The following is a 17868-nucleotide window of genomic DNA, read 5'->3' as shown; positions in this document are numbered from 1 at the left end:
AAAATATATGTCCACTCAAAGACTTGTACATTAATGCTCATAGCAGCTTTATTTATAATGGCCCAAATCTGAAAACAACCCAAATATTCATTCAAGGGTGAACAAATAAACAAACTGTGGTAAATCCTTACAATGGAATACTACTCCACATTAAAAAGGACCACACTATTAATACACACAACATGGATGAATCAAAAACATAAGTGGTTGCCTAAGGCAGGGGCTGAAAAGGGGAATAACTGGAAAGAGGCACAAAGGAACCTTTGGGGGCAACAGAAACGTTCTGTATTTTAACTGCATCGGTAGTTATACAGATGTAGACATGTTAAAACACATCAAATTGTAAACTTAAAATGTGTAAATTTTATCTAAAGAAAGCTAACTTTTAAAAGTAATCTAGTTACCTTTTATTTTCTCCAATAACTGGCTCTGGTACATGGTATATCTTAAGGCCTGCATCCATGGCCTCACATCATGTTGTTTACATGAACGCAAAGCTTCACTGAAGAGTGGAATAAGACAGTCCTGCCAGAGAAAAACAAAATTACTCAATACAAAACAGGTTTCTTATATGTGTGTAGGATGAGTTCAGTTAGAGGACATTGCTCATGGGTTAAAGACTCCACATCCACAAAGGTCAGCTATTTCAGATCAATTTCAGGGTTATCCATTAAACTCCCCTTTTATCAAGTTATCTTCTAATCACATGATGAAAATGCCCTGTAACTACAAAAGAAAACCTTCACTTTGCGAAGAAAAAGAATTCTTCCAAAATATTAAGTACAATCTATCAATAAACTTATCACAATGAAGTAAGCACATTTTTTTAAAAAGTACTGCACAGCAAATATCTAGAGACAAATGAAAACAAGAACACAACATATCAAGACCTAACTGAACAACTAAGAGGCTAGAGAATGATCAGCAAACTAACCCTAAAGCAAGTAAAAGAAAAGAAATAAAAAAGATTAAAGCAGAAATGAATGAGCTGGAAAACAAAAAAACAATTGAGAGAATAAATAAAACCAAAAGTTGATTCTTTGAGAAAATGAACAAGATTGACAAACTCTTAGCTAGACTGACAAAGTTAAAAAGACAAAGACCCAAATAAACAGAATCAGAAATAAGACTGGGGTCATTATGATGGATCCCAAAGAAATCAAAAAAATCGTAAGAGGATACTATGAACAGTGTATGCCAACAAACTAGACAACCTAGAGGAAATGGACAATTTCCTGGAAACACACGAACAACTTAGACTGACCCAAGAAGAAACAGAAGACCTAAAAAAAACAATCATAAGCAGAGATCTAATCAGTCATCAAAAAGCTCCTTACAAATAAAAGCCTAGTACCACATGGATTTACAGTGGGATTTCACCAAGTTTACAAATTGACACCATTCCTGATCAAACTCTTTCAAAAAATTGAAAAAGGAATACTACCTAACTCATTTTATGAAGCTACTAACACTCTAATACCAAAACCAGATAAAGATACTACAAGAAAGGAAAACTATAGGCCAATCTCCCTAATGAACATAGATGCAAAAATTCTCAAAAAAAAAAAAAAAACACCTGCAAATTGAATCCAAAGGCACATTAAAAGAATTACATACCATGACAAAGTGGGGTCCATTCCGGGCATGCAAGGGTGGTTCAACATAAGAAAATCAATCAATGTCATACAAAACAATAACAAATCAAAAGGGAAAAATCAAATGATCATCTTGATAGATGAAGAAAAAACATTTGACAAAATTCAGCATCCCTTTTTTATAAAAACACTTCACAAGGTGGAAATAGAAGGAAACTTCCTCACTATGATAAAGGGCATATATGAAAAATCCACAGCCAGCATAGTACTCAATGGTGAAAGACTTAAAAGCCTTCCCCCTAAGATCGGGAACAAGACAAGGATGCCCACTGTCACCATTATTATTCAACATTGTGCTAGAAGTTCTAGCCAGAGCAATTCACAAAGACAAAGAGATAAAAGGTATCCAAATTGGAAAGGAAGAAGTAAAACTGTCATTATTTGCAGATGATATAATCTTATACTTGGAAAATCCTGAGAAATCATGACAAAGCTACTTGAGCTAATAAACTTAGCCGAGTGGCAGGATACAAGATTAATGCACATAAGTCAGTAATGTTACTATACACTAATAATGACCTAACTGATGAGGCAATCAAGAAAAAACTTCCATTCACATTAGCAACTAAAGAATTCAAGAAGCTAAGAATAAAGTTAACCAAGCTTGTAAAAGACCTGTACTCAGAAAATTACAAAATGTTACTAAAAGAAATCAAAGGAGACCTAATTAGGTGGAAAGATATTCCATGTTCATGGATGGGAAGGCTAAACATCATTAAGATGTCAATTCTATCCAAACTGATCTACGGAGTCAACACAATTCCAATCAAAATTTCAACAACCTACTTTGCAGATTTGGAAAAGCTAGTTACCAAATTCATTTGGAAGGGAAAGGGGCCTTGAATTGCCAAAAACATTCTAAAAAAGGAGAACAAAGTGGGAGGACTTATACTTCCTGCCTTTAAGGCCTATTAGAAAGCCACAGTGGTCAAAACAGCATGGTATTGGCACAAAGACAGACATATTGATCAATGGAATTGAATCAAGAGTTCAGAAACAGACCCCCAGATCTATGGTAGACTGATCTTTTATAAGGTCTCCAAATTCACTGAATAGGAACAGAACACCTCTTCAACAAATGGGGCTGTGTGAACTGGATATCCATATCCAAAAGAATGGAAGAGGACCCCTACCTCACACCCCATAAAAAAATTAAGTCAAAGTGGATTAAAGACCTCAATATAAGAGGCAGCACAATAAAACTCTTAGATGATAATATACAGTACCATCTTCAAGACCTAATAATAGGAAAGTAGCTTCTCAGACCTACATCCAAACCACAGCAACAAAAGAAAAAATAGAGAAATGGGAACTCCTCAAAATCAAAAGCTTCTGTGCCTCGAAAGAATCTGTCCAAAAAGTGCAAGGGCAGAAAATATTTGGGAACCATATATCTGATAAGAGACTGATATCTTGCATATATAAAGAAATCCTACAACTCAATGACAAGAGTACAAGCAGCCCAATTATAAAATGGGCAAAAGATATGAAAAGATATTTCTCTGAAGAGGAAATACAAATGGCTAAAAAACACATGAAAAAAAATGTTCATCTTCACTAGCTATTAGGGAAATGCAAATCAAAACCACAATGAGATATCTCATACCAGTAAGAATGACTGCCACTAAACAAACAGGAACAGCAAATGCTGGAGAGGATGGGGAGAAACTGGAACTCTTACTCATCGCTGGTGGGAATGTATAATGGTACAGCCACTGTGGAAGACAATTTGGCGGCTCCTCAGAAAACTAGGTATCAATTTACCATATGATTCGGCAATTCCACTTCTCAGTATATACCCAGAAGATCTGAAAGCAGTTAAAGGAACAGACATTTGCACACCAATGTTCACAGCGGCATTGATCACAAATGCCAAGAGATGGAAACAATCCCACTGTCCTTCAACAGACAAGAGGACAAACAAAATGTGGTATATACATACGATGCAATACTACACAGAAGGAAGGAATAAGGTCCTGAAACATGGCAACGTGGATGAACCCTGAAGACACAATGCTGACTGAAATAAGTCAAACACAAAAGGAGAGACATTGTATGTTACTACTACTATGAACTCCCTGAACAATGGAAAATTAGTATCTTATAATGTAGAATATAGGGAACCTAGAGATAGACAGAAGCTAGTGAAGGGGGAATGATAACCTAATTAAGTTCAGATACGTTAATGAGGATGAATTTAAAGGTACAGGAATGGATAGGGGTGATGACTGTTCATTAATGGGATTGTAAGTATCAGAGCTGCACTGAAGGTGAACATGATTGAAAGTGACTGTTTAAAGGCATATATCCCACAGATAAGCACTACAAATATAAATAAGTGCTTGCATGATATACTTCTAAGATATGACACTGGTAAACAAGTTAACAACAGAGCAGTATATGGGAAAAACTATCTATTGCATACTAGGGAGTATAATTAATAGGAATACCTTATTAGTATCACACAAATACTAGGGATAAATAATTAAGGGCTGATAAGACCTTTGGTATGTCTTGGATCATGAGAATTGTTTAAAATAGAGAGTGATGATGACTGTACAACTAAGTAAAGATAATGTGCGACACTGTCTATCTTGGACAGAACATATGCTACATGATGTATGTTCTTAGAACATATGCTACATGCTATATGCTACATGATTGGACAGAACATATGCTATATGCTCAGATGTGGTCTTTCTCTAAGCCCAATTCTGCAAATAAATTCATCACCCTCTGCCCAATGTGGGACAGAACTCCCAGGTAAATGGGTCTCCCTGGCAATGTGGGACATGGATCCCAGGAACCAGCCTGACCCTGGCATCATGGAATTGAGAATGCCTTTTTGACCAAAAGGGGAAAAAGGCAACAAAATAAGGTTTCAGTGGCTAGGAGATTTCAAACAGAGGCTGTCATGGAGGTTACTCCTATGCAAATTTCAGCTAGAAATGCGAAATAGCCATAGTAGAACAAGCCCAAAACAGTAGTCCCAAAAACCCTAAAGAATACCCTCATCCCTATCTAAGACTCTAAAAAGTTTCACTCACTTTTCAGAAACTGAAATCCTCCGGAGTGTTTCTATGCCAGATAAGTCACAAAACATCAACCAGATGCATCCCCCCTTCCTATTACGTTGACACCCCCTTTGCAACATGAAACAAGTTACAGCGGTCACTTCCTAGACATCCCTGAAGATCAGGAAAATGATTAAACTAGAGGAAGAGGTAGCACCAGACAAGAGAGAATTTAACAAAAGATTACAAATACTGTCTTTATATAATTTTATTTTTCTTAGTTGCTAGGGTATTAGAGTAGCTAGAAGTAAAGAACTGAAATGGTGGAACTGTAACACATAACACTCTCTGAAATTTGCTGTATAACAACTCGTTAAATTGCACTTTGATATTTATCACCTTTTGGTATATATATTTCACAATAAGGAAATAACTGAAACTATGGTACTGTAACCCATAACATTCTTTGAAATTTCCTATATAACTACTTGTTAAATCATACTTTGAAACTTATCACCTTTCTGCATTTTGTTATATTTCGCAATAAGGAAATAACTGAAATTGAGGAACTGCAACCCATAACATTCTTTGAAATTTGCTCTATAGCTACTCATTAAATTGTACACTGAAAGCTATCACTTTTCTGTATATATGTTATATTTCACAATAAGGAAATAACTGAACGGTGGAATTGTAACTCATAACATTCTTTGAAATTTGCTAAGTACTTGTTAAGTCACACTTTGAAAATTATCACTTTTATGTATACGTTATATTCCACAACTTAAAAAATGAAAAAAAAAAAAAAAAAGTAATGCATATTTATCATAAAACAGGAGCTAAATTACAGAAAAACATAAAAACTACTGCTTTAGAACAGATTCTCAAAGATTACAATTCCCTTCGGAAGGTCCCATCTTTAGCTGAACCCTTTGGGGGAAGAGGGGACTTAATCTTGGTCAAATCTAAAATAGACAAATATACATAATCTACATACACACTGACACTCACATAACCCTAAAGAAGAAAAAGATGAAAACAATAATTTTCTCTTTAAACTCTTAAGAATTCATGAGAACAATGATTTCTCTAAACCAGAAGTTGTACTTCTCACTATTCTTTCAAAGGGGGATAAGATAATATCTCATTTGGAAGCAAAAATTAATTTTTTTTCTTATTCCTTTGTTTGGGTTTTGCTTGAAATTTTTTTATTGTTCATTTTTTAATTTTTTGATAACGTTTAAAAAAAAAAAAACCCCCAAAAAAATAAAATAAAAAAAATTCAGCAATTAGCCACTCTGAGGTAACATAAAATCTTAAGTTTGCCCATCTCTCCCACAGACTTCTCAAATGAAAATTTGCCAGAAATTTTTGATTTCTGGGTTTCCCAGAACTTATAGTTTGTCCAGCTAAAAATGCCATTTTAAAAACTCACAAAATAAGGTTTTTGTTGAATATAAATTCCTAATAAAATTAATGCCTATTCGAGGCGGGGCAAGATGGCAGACTGGTGAGCTGTATGTTTTAGTTACTCCTCCAGGAAAGTAGGTAGAAAGCCAGGAACTGTGTGGACTGGACCACAGAGCAATCTGTCTTTGGGCATACTTCATACAACACTCATGAAAATGTCGAACTGCTGAGATCAGCGAAATCTCTAAGTTTTTTGCGGCCAGGGGACCCGCGCCCCTCCCTGCCAGGCTCAGTCCCGGGGGAGGAGGGGCTGTCAGCTCCGGGAAGGAGAAGGGAGAACTGCAGTGGCAGCCCTTATCGGAAACTCATTCTACTGATCCAAACTCCAACCATAGATAGACTGAGACCAGACACCAGAGAATCTGAGAGCAGCCAGCCCAGCAGAGAGGAGACAGGCATAGAAAAAAAAAACAACACGAAAAACTCCAAAACAAAAGCAGAGGATTTTTGGAGTTCTGGTGAACACAGAAAGGGGAAGGGCGGAGCTCAGGCCTTGAGGCGCATATGCAAATCCCGAACAAAAGCTGATCTCTCTGCCCTGTGGACCTTTCCTTAATGGCCCTGGTTGCTTTGTCTATTAGCATTTCAATAACCCATTAGATCTCTGAGGAGGGCCCTTTTTTTTTTTTTTTTTTTTTTTAATCCTTTTTTCTTTTTCTAAAACAATTACTCTAAGAAGCCCAATACAGAAAGCTTCAATTTGGCCACGTCAAGTCAAGAGCAGAACTAAGGGAGCTCTGAGATAAAAGGCAATAATCCAGTGGCTGAGAAAATTCACTAAAAACCACAACTTCCCAAGAAAAAGGGGGTGTCCGCTCACAGCCACCATCCTGGTGGACAGGAAACACTCCTGCCCATCGCCAGCCCCATAGCCCAGAGCTGCCCCAGACAACCCAGCGTGACGGAAGTGCTTCAAATAACAGGCACACACCACAAAACTGGGCGTGGACATTAGCCTTCCCTGCAACCTCAGCTGATTGTCCCAGAGTTGGGAAGGTGGAGCAGTGTGAATTAACAAAGCCCCATTCAGCCATCATTTGAGCAGACTGGGAGCCTCCCTACACAGCCCAGCAGCCCAGAACTGCCCTGGGGGGACGGCACTAACCTGTGACATAGCACAGTCATCCCTCAACAGAGGACCCGCGGTGCACAGCCTGGAAGAGGGGCCCACTTGCAAGTCTCAGGAGCCATACGCCAATACCAAGGACATGTGGGTCAGTGGCAGAGACAAACTGTGGCAGGACTGAACTGAAGGATTAGACTATTACAGCAGCTTTAAAACTCTAGGATCACCAGGGAGATTTGATTGTTAGGGCCACCCCCCCTCCCTGACTGCCCAGAAACACACCCCACATACAGGGCAGGCAACACCAACTACACACGCAAGCTTGGTACACCAATTGGGCCCCACAAGACTCACTCTCCCACTCACCAAAAAGGCTAAGCAGGGGAGAACTGGCTTGTGGAGAACAGGTGGCTCGTGGATGCCACCTGCTGGTTAGTTAGAGAAAGTGTACTCCACGAAGCTGTAGATCTGATAAATTAGAGATAAGGACTTCAATTGGTCTACAAACCCTAAAAGAACCCTATCAAGTTCAGCAAATGCCACGAGGCCAAAAACAACAGAAAATTATAAAGCATATGAAAAAACAGACGATATGGATAACCCAAGCCCAAGCACCCAAATCAAAATACCAGAAGAGACACAGCACCTAGAGCAGCTACTCAAAGAACTAAAGATGAACAATGAGACCATAGTACGGGATATAAAGGAAATCAAGAAGACTCTAGAAGAGCATAAAGAAGACATTGCAAGACTAAATAAAAAAATGGATGATCTTATGGAAATTAAAGAAACTGTTGACCAAATTAAAAAGATTCTGGACACTCATAGTACAAGACTAGAGGAAGTTGAACAACGAATCAGTGACCTGGAAGATGACAGAATGGAAAATGAAAGCATAAAAGAAAGAATGGGGAAAAAAATTGAAAAAATCAAAATGGACCTCAGGGATATGATAGATAATATGAAACGTCCAAATATAAGACTCATTGGTGTCCCAGAACGGGAAGAAAAGGGTAAAGGTCTAGGAAGAGTATTCAAAGAAATTGTTGGGGAAAACTTCCCAAATCTTCTAAACAACATAAATACACAAATCATAAATGCTCAGCGAACTCCAAATAGAATAAATCCAAATAAACCCACTCCGAGACATATACTGATCACACTGTCAAACACAGAAGAGAAGGAGCAAGTTCTGAAAGCAGCAAGAGAAAAGCAATTCACCACATACAAAGGAAACAGCATAAGACTAAGTAGTGACTACTCAGCAGCCACCATGGAGGCGAGAAGGCAGTGGCACGATATATTTAAAATTCTGAGTGAGAAAAATTTCCAGCCAAGAATACTTTATCCAGCAAAGCTCTCCTTCAAATTTGAGGGAGAGCTTAAATTTTTCACAAACAAATGCTGAGAGAATTTGCTAACAAGAGACCTGCCCTACTGGAGATACTAAAGGGAGCCCTACAGACAGAGAAACAAAGACAGGACAGAGAGACTTGGAGAAAGATTCAGTACTAAGGAGATTCGGTATGGGTACAATAAAGGATATTAATAGAGAGAGGGAAAAATATGGCAAACATAAACCAAAGGATAAGATGGCCGATTCAAGAAATGCCTTCATGGTTTTAACGTTGAATGTAAATGGATTAAACTCCCCAATTAAAAGATATAGATTCGCAGAATGGATCAAAAAAAATGAACCATCAATATGTTGCATACAAGAGACTCATCTTAGACATAGGGACACAAAGAAACTGAAAGTGAAAGGATGGAAAAAAATATTTCATGCAAGCTACAGCCAAAAGAAAGCAGGTGTAGCAATATTAATCTCAGAAAAAATAGACTTCAAATGCAGGGATGTTTTGAGAGACAAAGAAGGCCACTACATACTAATAAAAGGGGCAATTCAGCAAGAAGAAATAACAATCATAAATGTCTATGCACCCAACCAAGGTGCCACAAAATACATGAGAGAAACACTGGCAAAACTAAAGGAAGCAATTGATGTTTCCACAATAATTGTGGGAGACTTCAACACATCACTCTCTCCTATAGATAGATCAACCAGACAGAAGACCAATAAGGAAATTGAAAACCTAAACAATCTGATAAATGAATTAGATTTAACAGACATATACAGGACATTACATCCCAAATCACCAGGATACACATACTTTTCTAGTGCTCATGGAACTTTCTCCAGAATAGATCATATGCTGGGACATAAAACAAGCCTCAATAAATTTAAAAAGATTGAAATTATTCAAAGCACATTCTCTGACCGCAATGGAATACAATTAGAAGTCAATAACCATCAGAGACTTAGAAAATTCACAAATACCTGGAGGCTAAACAACACACTCCTAAACAATCAGTGGGTTAAAGAAGAAATAGCAAGAGAAATTGCTAAATATATAGAGACGAATGAGAACACAACATACCAAAACCTATGGGATGCAGCAAAAGCAGTGCTAAGGGGGAAATTTATAGCACTAAACGCATATATTAAAAAGGAAGAAAGAGCCAAAATCAAAGAACTAATGGATCAACTGAAGAAGCTAGAAAATGAACAGCAAACCAATCCTAAACCAAGTACAAGAAAAGAAATAACAAGGATTAAAGCAGAAATAAATGACATAGAGAACAAAAAAAACAATAGAGAGGATACATATCACCAAAAGTTGGTTCTTTGAGAAGATCAACAAGATTGACAAGCCCCTAGCTAGACTGACAAAATCAAAAAGAGAGAAGACCCATATAAACAAAATAATGAATGAAAAAGGTGACATAACTGCAGATCCTGAAGAAATTAAAAAAATTATAAGACGATATTATGAACAACTCTATGGCAACAAACTGGACAATGTAGAAGAAATGGACAATTTCCTGGAAACATATGAACAACCTAAACTGACCAGAGAAGAAATAGAAGACCTCAACCAACCCATCACAAGCAAAGAGATCCAATCAGTCATCAAAAATCGTCCCACAAATAAATGCCCAGGGCCAGATGGCTTCACAGGGGAATTCTACCAAACTTTCCAGAAAGAACTGACACCAATCTTACTCAAACTCTTTCAAAACATTGAAGAAAATGGAACACTACCTAACTCATTTTATGAAGCTAACATCAATCTAATACCAAAACCAGGGAAAGATGTCACAAAAAAGGAAAACTACCGGCCAATCTCCCTAATGAATATAGATGCAAAAATCCTCAACAAAATACTTGCAAGTCGAATCCAAAGACACATTAAAAAAATCATACACCATGACCAAGTGGGGTTCATTCCAGGCATGCAAGGATGGTTCAACATAAGAAAATCAACCAATGTATTACAACACATTAACAAGTCAAAAGGGAAAAATCAATTGATCATCTCAATAGATGCTGAAAAAGCATTTGACAAAATCCAACATCCCTTTTTGATAAAAACACTTCAAAAGGTAGGAATTGAAGGAAACTTCCTCAACATGATAAAGAGCATATATGAAAAACCCACAGCCAGCATAGTACTCAATGGTGAGAGACTGAAAGCCTTCCCTCTAAGATCAGGAACAAGACAAGGATGCCCGCTATCACCACTGTTATTCAACATTGTGCTGGAAGTGCTAGCCAGGGCAATCCGGCAAGACAAAGAAATAAAAGGCATCCAAATTGGAAAAGAAGAAGTAAAACTGTCATTGTTTGCAGATGATATGATCTTATATCTAGAAAACCCTGAGAAATCGACGATACAGCTACTAGAGCTAATAAACAAATTTAGCAAAGTAGCGGGATACAAGGTTAATGCACTAAGTCAGTAATGTTTCTATATGCTAGAAATGAACAAACTGAAGAGACACTAAAGAAAAAGATACCATTTTCAATAGCAACTAAAAAAATCAAGTACCTAGGAATAAACTTAACCAAAGATGTAAAAGACCTATACAAAGAAAACTACATAAGTCTCCTAAAAGAAATAGAAGGGGACCTTAAAAGATGGAAAAATATTCCATGTTCATGGATAGGAAGGCTAAATGTCATTAAGATGTCAATTCTACCCAAACTCATCTACAGATTCAATGCAATCCCAATCAAAATTCCAACAACCTACTTTGCAGACTTGGAAAAGCTAGTTATCAAATTTATTTGGAAAGGGAAGATGCCTCGAATTGCTAAAGACACTCTAAAAAAGAAAAACAAAGTGGGAGGACTTACACTCCCTGACTTTGAAGCTTATTATAAAGCCACAGTTGCCAAAACAGCATGGTACTGGCACAAAGATAGACATATAGATCAATGGAATCGAATTGAGAATTCGGAGATAGACCCTCAGATCTATGGCCGACTGATCTTTGATAAGGCCCCCAAAGTCACTGAACTGAGCCATAATGGTCTTTTCAACAAATGGGGCTGGGAGAGTTGGATATCTATATCCAAAAGAATGAAAGAGGACCCCTACCTCACCCCCTACACAAAAATTAACTCAAAATGGACCAAAGATCTCAATATAAAAGAAAGTACCATAAAACTCCTAGAAGATAATGTAGGAAAACATCTTCAAGACCTTGTATTAGGCGGCCACTTCCTAGACTTTACACCCAAAGCACAAGCAACAAAAGAGAAAATAGATAAATGGGAACTCCTCAAGCTTAGAAGTTTCTGCACGTCAAAGGAATTTCTCAAAAAGGTAAAGAGGCAGCCAACTCAATGGGAAAAAATTTTTGGAAACCATGTATCTGACAAAAGACTGATATCTTGCATATACAAAGAAATCCTACAACTCAATGACAATAGTACAAACAACCCAATTATAAAATGGGCAAAAGATGTGAAAAGACAGTTCTCTGAAGAGGAAATACAAATGGCCAAGAAACACATGAAAAAATGTTCAGCTTCACTAGCTATTAGAGAGATGCAAATTAAGACCACAATGAGATACCATCTAACACCAGTTAGAATGGCTGCCATTAAACAAACAGGAAACTACAAATGCTGGAGGGGATGTGGAGAAATTGGAACTCTTATTCATTGTTGGTGGGACTGTATAATGGTTCAGCCACTCTGGAAGTCAGTCTGGCAGTTCCTTAGAAAACTAGATATAGAGTTACCATTCGATCCAGCGATTGCACTTCTCGGTATATACCCGGAAGATCGGAAAGCAGTGACACGAACAGATATCTGCATGCCAATGTTCATAGCAGCATTATTCACAATTGCCAAGAGATGGAAACAACCCAAATGTCCTTCAACAGATGAGTGGATAAATAAAATGTGGTATATACACACGATGGAATACTACGCGGCAGTAAGAAGGAACGATCTCATGAAACATATGACAACATGGATGAACCTTGAAGACATAATGCTGAGCGAAATAAGCCAGGCACAAAAAGAGAAATATTATATACTACCACTAATGTGAACTTTGAAAAATGTAAAACAAATGGTTTATAATGTAGAATGTAGGGGAACTAGCAGTAGAGAGCAATTAAGGAAGGGGGAACAATAATCCAAGAAGAACAGATAAGCTATTTAACGTTCTGGGGATGCCCAGGAATGACTATGGTCTGTTAATTTCTGATGGATATAGTAGGAACAAGTTCACAGAAATGTTGCTATATTATGTAACTTTCTTGGGGTAAAGTAGGAACATGTTGGAAGTTAAGCAGTTATCTTAGGTTAGTTGTCTTTTTCTTACTCCCTTGTTATGGTCTCTTTGAAATGTTCTTTTACTGTATGTTTGTTTTCTTTTTAACTTTTTTTTTCATACAGTTGATTTAAAAAAGAAGGGAAAGTTAAAAAAAAAAAAAAAAAGGAAGAAAAACAAGGAAAAAAAAAAGATGCAGTGCCCCCTTGAGGAGCCTGTGGAGAATGCAGGGGTATTCGCCTACCCCACCTCCATGGTTGCTAACATGACCACAGACATAGGGGACTGGTGGTTTGATGGGTTGGGCCCTCTACCATAAGTTTTACCCTTGGGAAGACGGTTGCTGCAAAGGAGAGGCTAGGCCTCCCTATATTTGTGCCTAAGAGTCTCCTCCTGAATGCCTCTTTGTTGCTCAGATATGGCCCTCTCTCTCTGGCTAAGCCAACTTGAAAGGTGAAATCACTGCCCTCCCCCCTACGTGGGATCAGACACCCAGGGGAGTGAATCTCCTTGGCAACGCAGAATATGACTCCCGGGGAGGAATGTAGACCCAGCATCGTGGGACGGAGAACATCTTCTTGACCAAAAGGGGGATGTGAAAGGAAATCAAATAAGCTTCAGTGGCAGAGAGATTCCAAAACGAGCCGAGAGGTCACTCTGGTGGGCACTCTTACGCACACTTTAGACAACCCTTTTTAGGTTCTAAAGAATTGGGGTAGCTGGTGGTGGATACCTGAAACTATCAAACTACAACCCAGAACCCGTGAATCTCGAAGACAGTTGTATAAAAATGTAGCTTATGAGGGGTGACAATGGGATTGGGAAAGCCATAAGGACCACACTCCACTTTGTCTAGTTTATGGATGGATGAGTAGAAAAATAGGGGAAGGAAACAAACAGACAAAGGTACCCAGTGTTCTTTTTTACTTCAATTGCTCTTTTTCACTCTAATTATTATTCTTGTTATTTTTGTGTGTGTGCTAATGAAGGTGTCAGGGATTGATTTAGGTGATGAATGTACAACTATGTAATGGTACTGTAAACAATCGAAAGTACAATTTGTTTTGTATGATTGCGTGGTATGTGAATATATCTCAATAAAATGATGATTAAAAAAAAAAAAAAAAGTAAATTCAAAGTAAAACCCTAATGAGATACAACTTCACACCCACTCGGATGGCTCACCAAAAAAACCAGAAAATTGCAAATGTTGGTGAGGATGTGGAGAAATTGGAACTCTTGTGTATTGCTGGATGGAAAGTAAATGGTGTTGTCACTGTGGAAAATAGTTTGGCAGATCCTCAAAAAGTTAAACATAGAATTACCGTATAACTCAGCAATTCTACTTCTAGGTATATACACCAAAGAAATGAAAACAAGGACAGATATTTGCACACCAATGTTCATAGCAGTGTTATTCACAACGGTGAAAAGGTGGAAACAACCCAAATGTCCATCAGTGGATAAACAAATAAATAAAATATAGTATATAGGTACAACGGAATATTATTCAGCTGTAAAAAGGAATGAACTTCTGATACATGCAACAGCATGGATAAATCTTGAAAATATTATGCTGAGTGAAATAAACCAGATGCAAAGGGATAAATATTGTATGATTCCATTCATATGAAATATCTGGAATAAGCAAATTTATAGAGACAGAAAGTAGATTACAGTTTATCAGGGGCTGGGGGGAAGAGGGATGGGGAGTTATTGCTTAATGGGTACAGAGTTTGGGGAGATGATAAAAAGTTTTGGAAACAGATGGTGGTGATAGTAGAAAAACAGGGTGAATGTAATTGATGCCACTGAACTGTACACTTAAACATGGTTAAAATGACAAATTATATGTTATATATATTTCACCACAATAAAATTTTAAAAAGAAGAAATTAAAAAAAAAAAAAAATTAATGCCTATTAATATGACTAAAAATGCACATTACCCACCTCTGTTGAAAGTCTATTAGCAACTGTGTTCTCCAAAGCAGATGAGCAATACAGCTGTAAGGTACTTAGAACTGGCAAGGACTGTGAAATAGTTAAAGTAGAAAGTCTCAGTGGTCCAATAGCTATGCGGGAGGTTTGCTTCAGGTACTTGACCACATTTCTGAAACAAAATGTTTACTGTTGATTAGTAAATGAGATTTTTCAACTTGTCACTACTGAAGGGACAGTATAGTAGAATATCATAGTGGTGTCCAAAAATGGAGGAAATAAAAGAAGCAGTTTGCTTTTTAGTAAAATGATTCAAAATAAGTCAAGACATTGGCTTTTGAGTATTTTCACATTTTACTTAGTTTCAATCCCAGTTTATACAGGCAAGTGGTACTCACAGTTGTATATGACTCTCAGTTAAAATGAAACTATTAGGATCATTGTAGTGATCTTGGTAAACACCCCCAAGTATACACAATTGTCATGATAACATACTAAAGCACAATTTACCTCCAGAAGATTAAACTTACTCAGTTATGGACTGCCACTTCTGATCTTGTTCTATGTGATTTAAAGCAGTTGCCAAACAAACAGAACTTCTCAACAACTGAACTTCAATGGATTTCTGAAGTTCCCTTGGATCAGGACTTAACATGTTAGGAAGCAGTTTTTTCATATCTGTGAAGGTTAAATAAATTTCATTAAGTAATTTGCTTTTAATGTAGAAGAGTGATAACACATTTTGATACTACTAAAAAATAATCTCCACTTAAAATAATGAAAATGAATACCTCCTTTCATATTTAAGTTCAGACAGCTGAACACTATGATTAAGCGTATCTGACAGCTATATGAAAATTATAGTTCATATAAAATTATACTTCAGACCCCCCAAAAAATCATTTGATTTCAAAGGCCCAAAAATCACGAAGCCAACTCTACAATTTAAATGGGCAAATCTAGACCTACATTGGCAAACCTACCAAAATTAGCGATCAATATTAACACACAGAACACTCACAATACTAACTTTAGACACATTTTACAAAACATTCCAGCTGTGATAAAGAATTTAATAAACCACATCAATATGTCAATCAAGACTTCAAATTATCAAGAAAATATGTAGTTAAAACACTACTTGTTCAAGCAAAATGACTAGATAAATCTCAACGTATTAATGCAGCATTTTGTTTGTTTGCTGAATTTCAACTCAACTGTTTTCATTTGCCAAATCAGATGTAACTAAAACAGCCCTAAATCTGTTGCTTCCCCTGAGGATTCTTCCCCAAAATAAAGGTACAATAAGCTCCAGATTTTCCAGTAAAACATACTAAGCCACAAGTTTTCAGCAGTTTGTCCATAAAAATAATTTTTTCAAATACCTATTTTTTCTTTCGATCCTCCAGCCAGCAGATTTATATTTTCTCCTGGTAACAATTCTAATTGCTCAGTACATTCAACAAATTCTCCAGACTCAAAACTGCTTAGTGATCTGTAATTAAAATACTGGTTAGCTTATTTTAAAATGTATTATACTATATCCAGCTTGTCGGCCCATCTACTATTGAAAAAAACTAGAAAAATTCTAGAAACATACAGCACAGTTTATACAGCACACTTTTGAAGAAGTACCTTCCATGTATGCTACCATTTTAACCTTTATTTTGAAGATGGGATTACCATCTTAATAAGCACTAAAATTAAGAGGCAAACCACATGATGGGTTGAGCCCTCTACCACAGGTTTTACCCTTGGGAAGACGGTTGCTGCAAAGGAGAGGCTAGGCCTCCCTATGGTTGTGCCTAAGAGCCTCCTCCCGAATGCCTCTTTGTTGCTCAGATGTGGCCCTGTCTCTCTAGCTAAGCCAACTTGAAAGGTGAAATCACTGCCCTCCCCCCTACGTGGGATCAGACCCCCAGGGGAGTGAATCTCCCTGGCAACGTGGAATATGACTCCCGGGGAGGAATGTAGACCTGGCATCGTGGGACGGAGAACATCTTCTTGACCAAAAGGGGGATGTGAAAGGAAATGAAATAAGCTTCAGTGGCAGAGAGATTCCAAAAGGAGCCGAGAGGTCACTCTGGTGGGCACTCTCATGCACACTTCAGACAACCCTTTTTAGGTTCTAAAGAATTGGGGTAGCTGGTGGTGGATACCTGAAACTATCAAACTACAACCCAGAACCCATGAATCTCGAAGACAGTTGTATAAAGATGTAGCTTATGAGGGGTGACAATGGGATTGGGAAAGCCATAAGGACCACACTCCACTTTGTCTAGTTTATGGATGGATGAGTAGAAAAATAGGGGAAGGAAACAAACAGACAAAGGTACCCAGTGTTCTTTTTTACTTCAATTGCTCTTTTTCACTCTAATTATTATTCTTGTTATTTTTGTGTGTGTGCTAATGAAGGTGTCAGGGATTGATTTGGGTGATGAATGTACCACTATGTAATGGAACTGTAAACAATCGAAAGTACGATTTGTTTTGTATGACTGCGTGGTATGTGAATATATCTCAATAAAATGAAGATTTAAAAAAAAAAAAAAAAGAGGCAAACCACAAAGTCACAGTTACAGACATTCAGCTTAGCTCCCTCACCCCTCTATGTCTCCTTCCTCTTTTTTGTCTGTTGCAGCCTGTTATCCTCAGGCTCTGTCCAACACACTGACAGGAGGCTTCTGCAGGGCAAACAGAACTGGAGCTAAACTCCCTACACTCCTTACACCTAAAGCATAAACCCCATAGGTCTTCTTTCCTCTAATCTCAATCTCTCCTAGTCCTGCCTTCTTTTATTGCTGGCCTCCCTCCCCCTCTCCCTTTCCCACTGTGTTCCATGGCACCCATTTCTCTTCTTTCAAAGAACTCTTCCTTTACAACTCCTCACATTACATGAAAATGATGCCGCCTCCAAAATTCTTTCCTCCAGTCCTGCCGCATCAATGCCAGGATGAGAGGCCTCATGCGCCTAGCTCCCTACTGCTACTTTCAGATCCCTCACTCTGTCCCCATTTCTAATACATGTGTTCTCCAACCATGAAGAGTCAGGGTTTCTCAATCTCTCTCCTTTCCATCAGTTGACCTGTCCCT

At 37.6% G+C, this 17868-nt stretch overlaps 1 protein-coding gene across 4 annotated transcripts in view; it reads right to left on the bottom strand.

The window, feature by feature from the left end:
• Positions 1 to 17868, bottom strand: part of SMG1 (SMG1 nonsense mediated mRNA decay associated PI3K related kinase) — a 143434-nt gene that overhangs the window by 51035 nt on the left and 74531 nt on the right. For all 4 annotated transcript variants that reach the window (XM_037815432.1, XM_037815433.1, XM_037815431.1 and 1 more), the window contains 4 exons: positions 16161 to 16270; positions 15306 to 15453; positions 14788 to 14947; positions 405 to 525 (listed from right to left, as the gene is read on the bottom strand). In XM_037815432.1, the coding sequence (XP_037671360.1) occupies positions 405 to 525; positions 14788 to 14947; positions 15306 to 15453; positions 16161 to 16270 (539 nt within the window). The remainder of the gene's footprint in view (positions 1 to 404; positions 526 to 14787; positions 14948 to 15305; positions 15454 to 16160; positions 16271 to 17868) is intronic.

This window comes from Choloepus didactylus, chromosome 21 (assembly GCF_015220235.1).
Source record: "Choloepus didactylus isolate mChoDid1 chromosome 21, mChoDid1.pri, whole genome shotgun sequence".
NCBI lineage: Eukaryota > Metazoa > Chordata > Mammalia > Pilosa > Megalonychidae > Choloepus > Choloepus didactylus.
The sequence above is the reverse complement of the archived record's forward strand: the minus strand, read 5'-3'. Positions and strand labels throughout refer to the sequence as shown.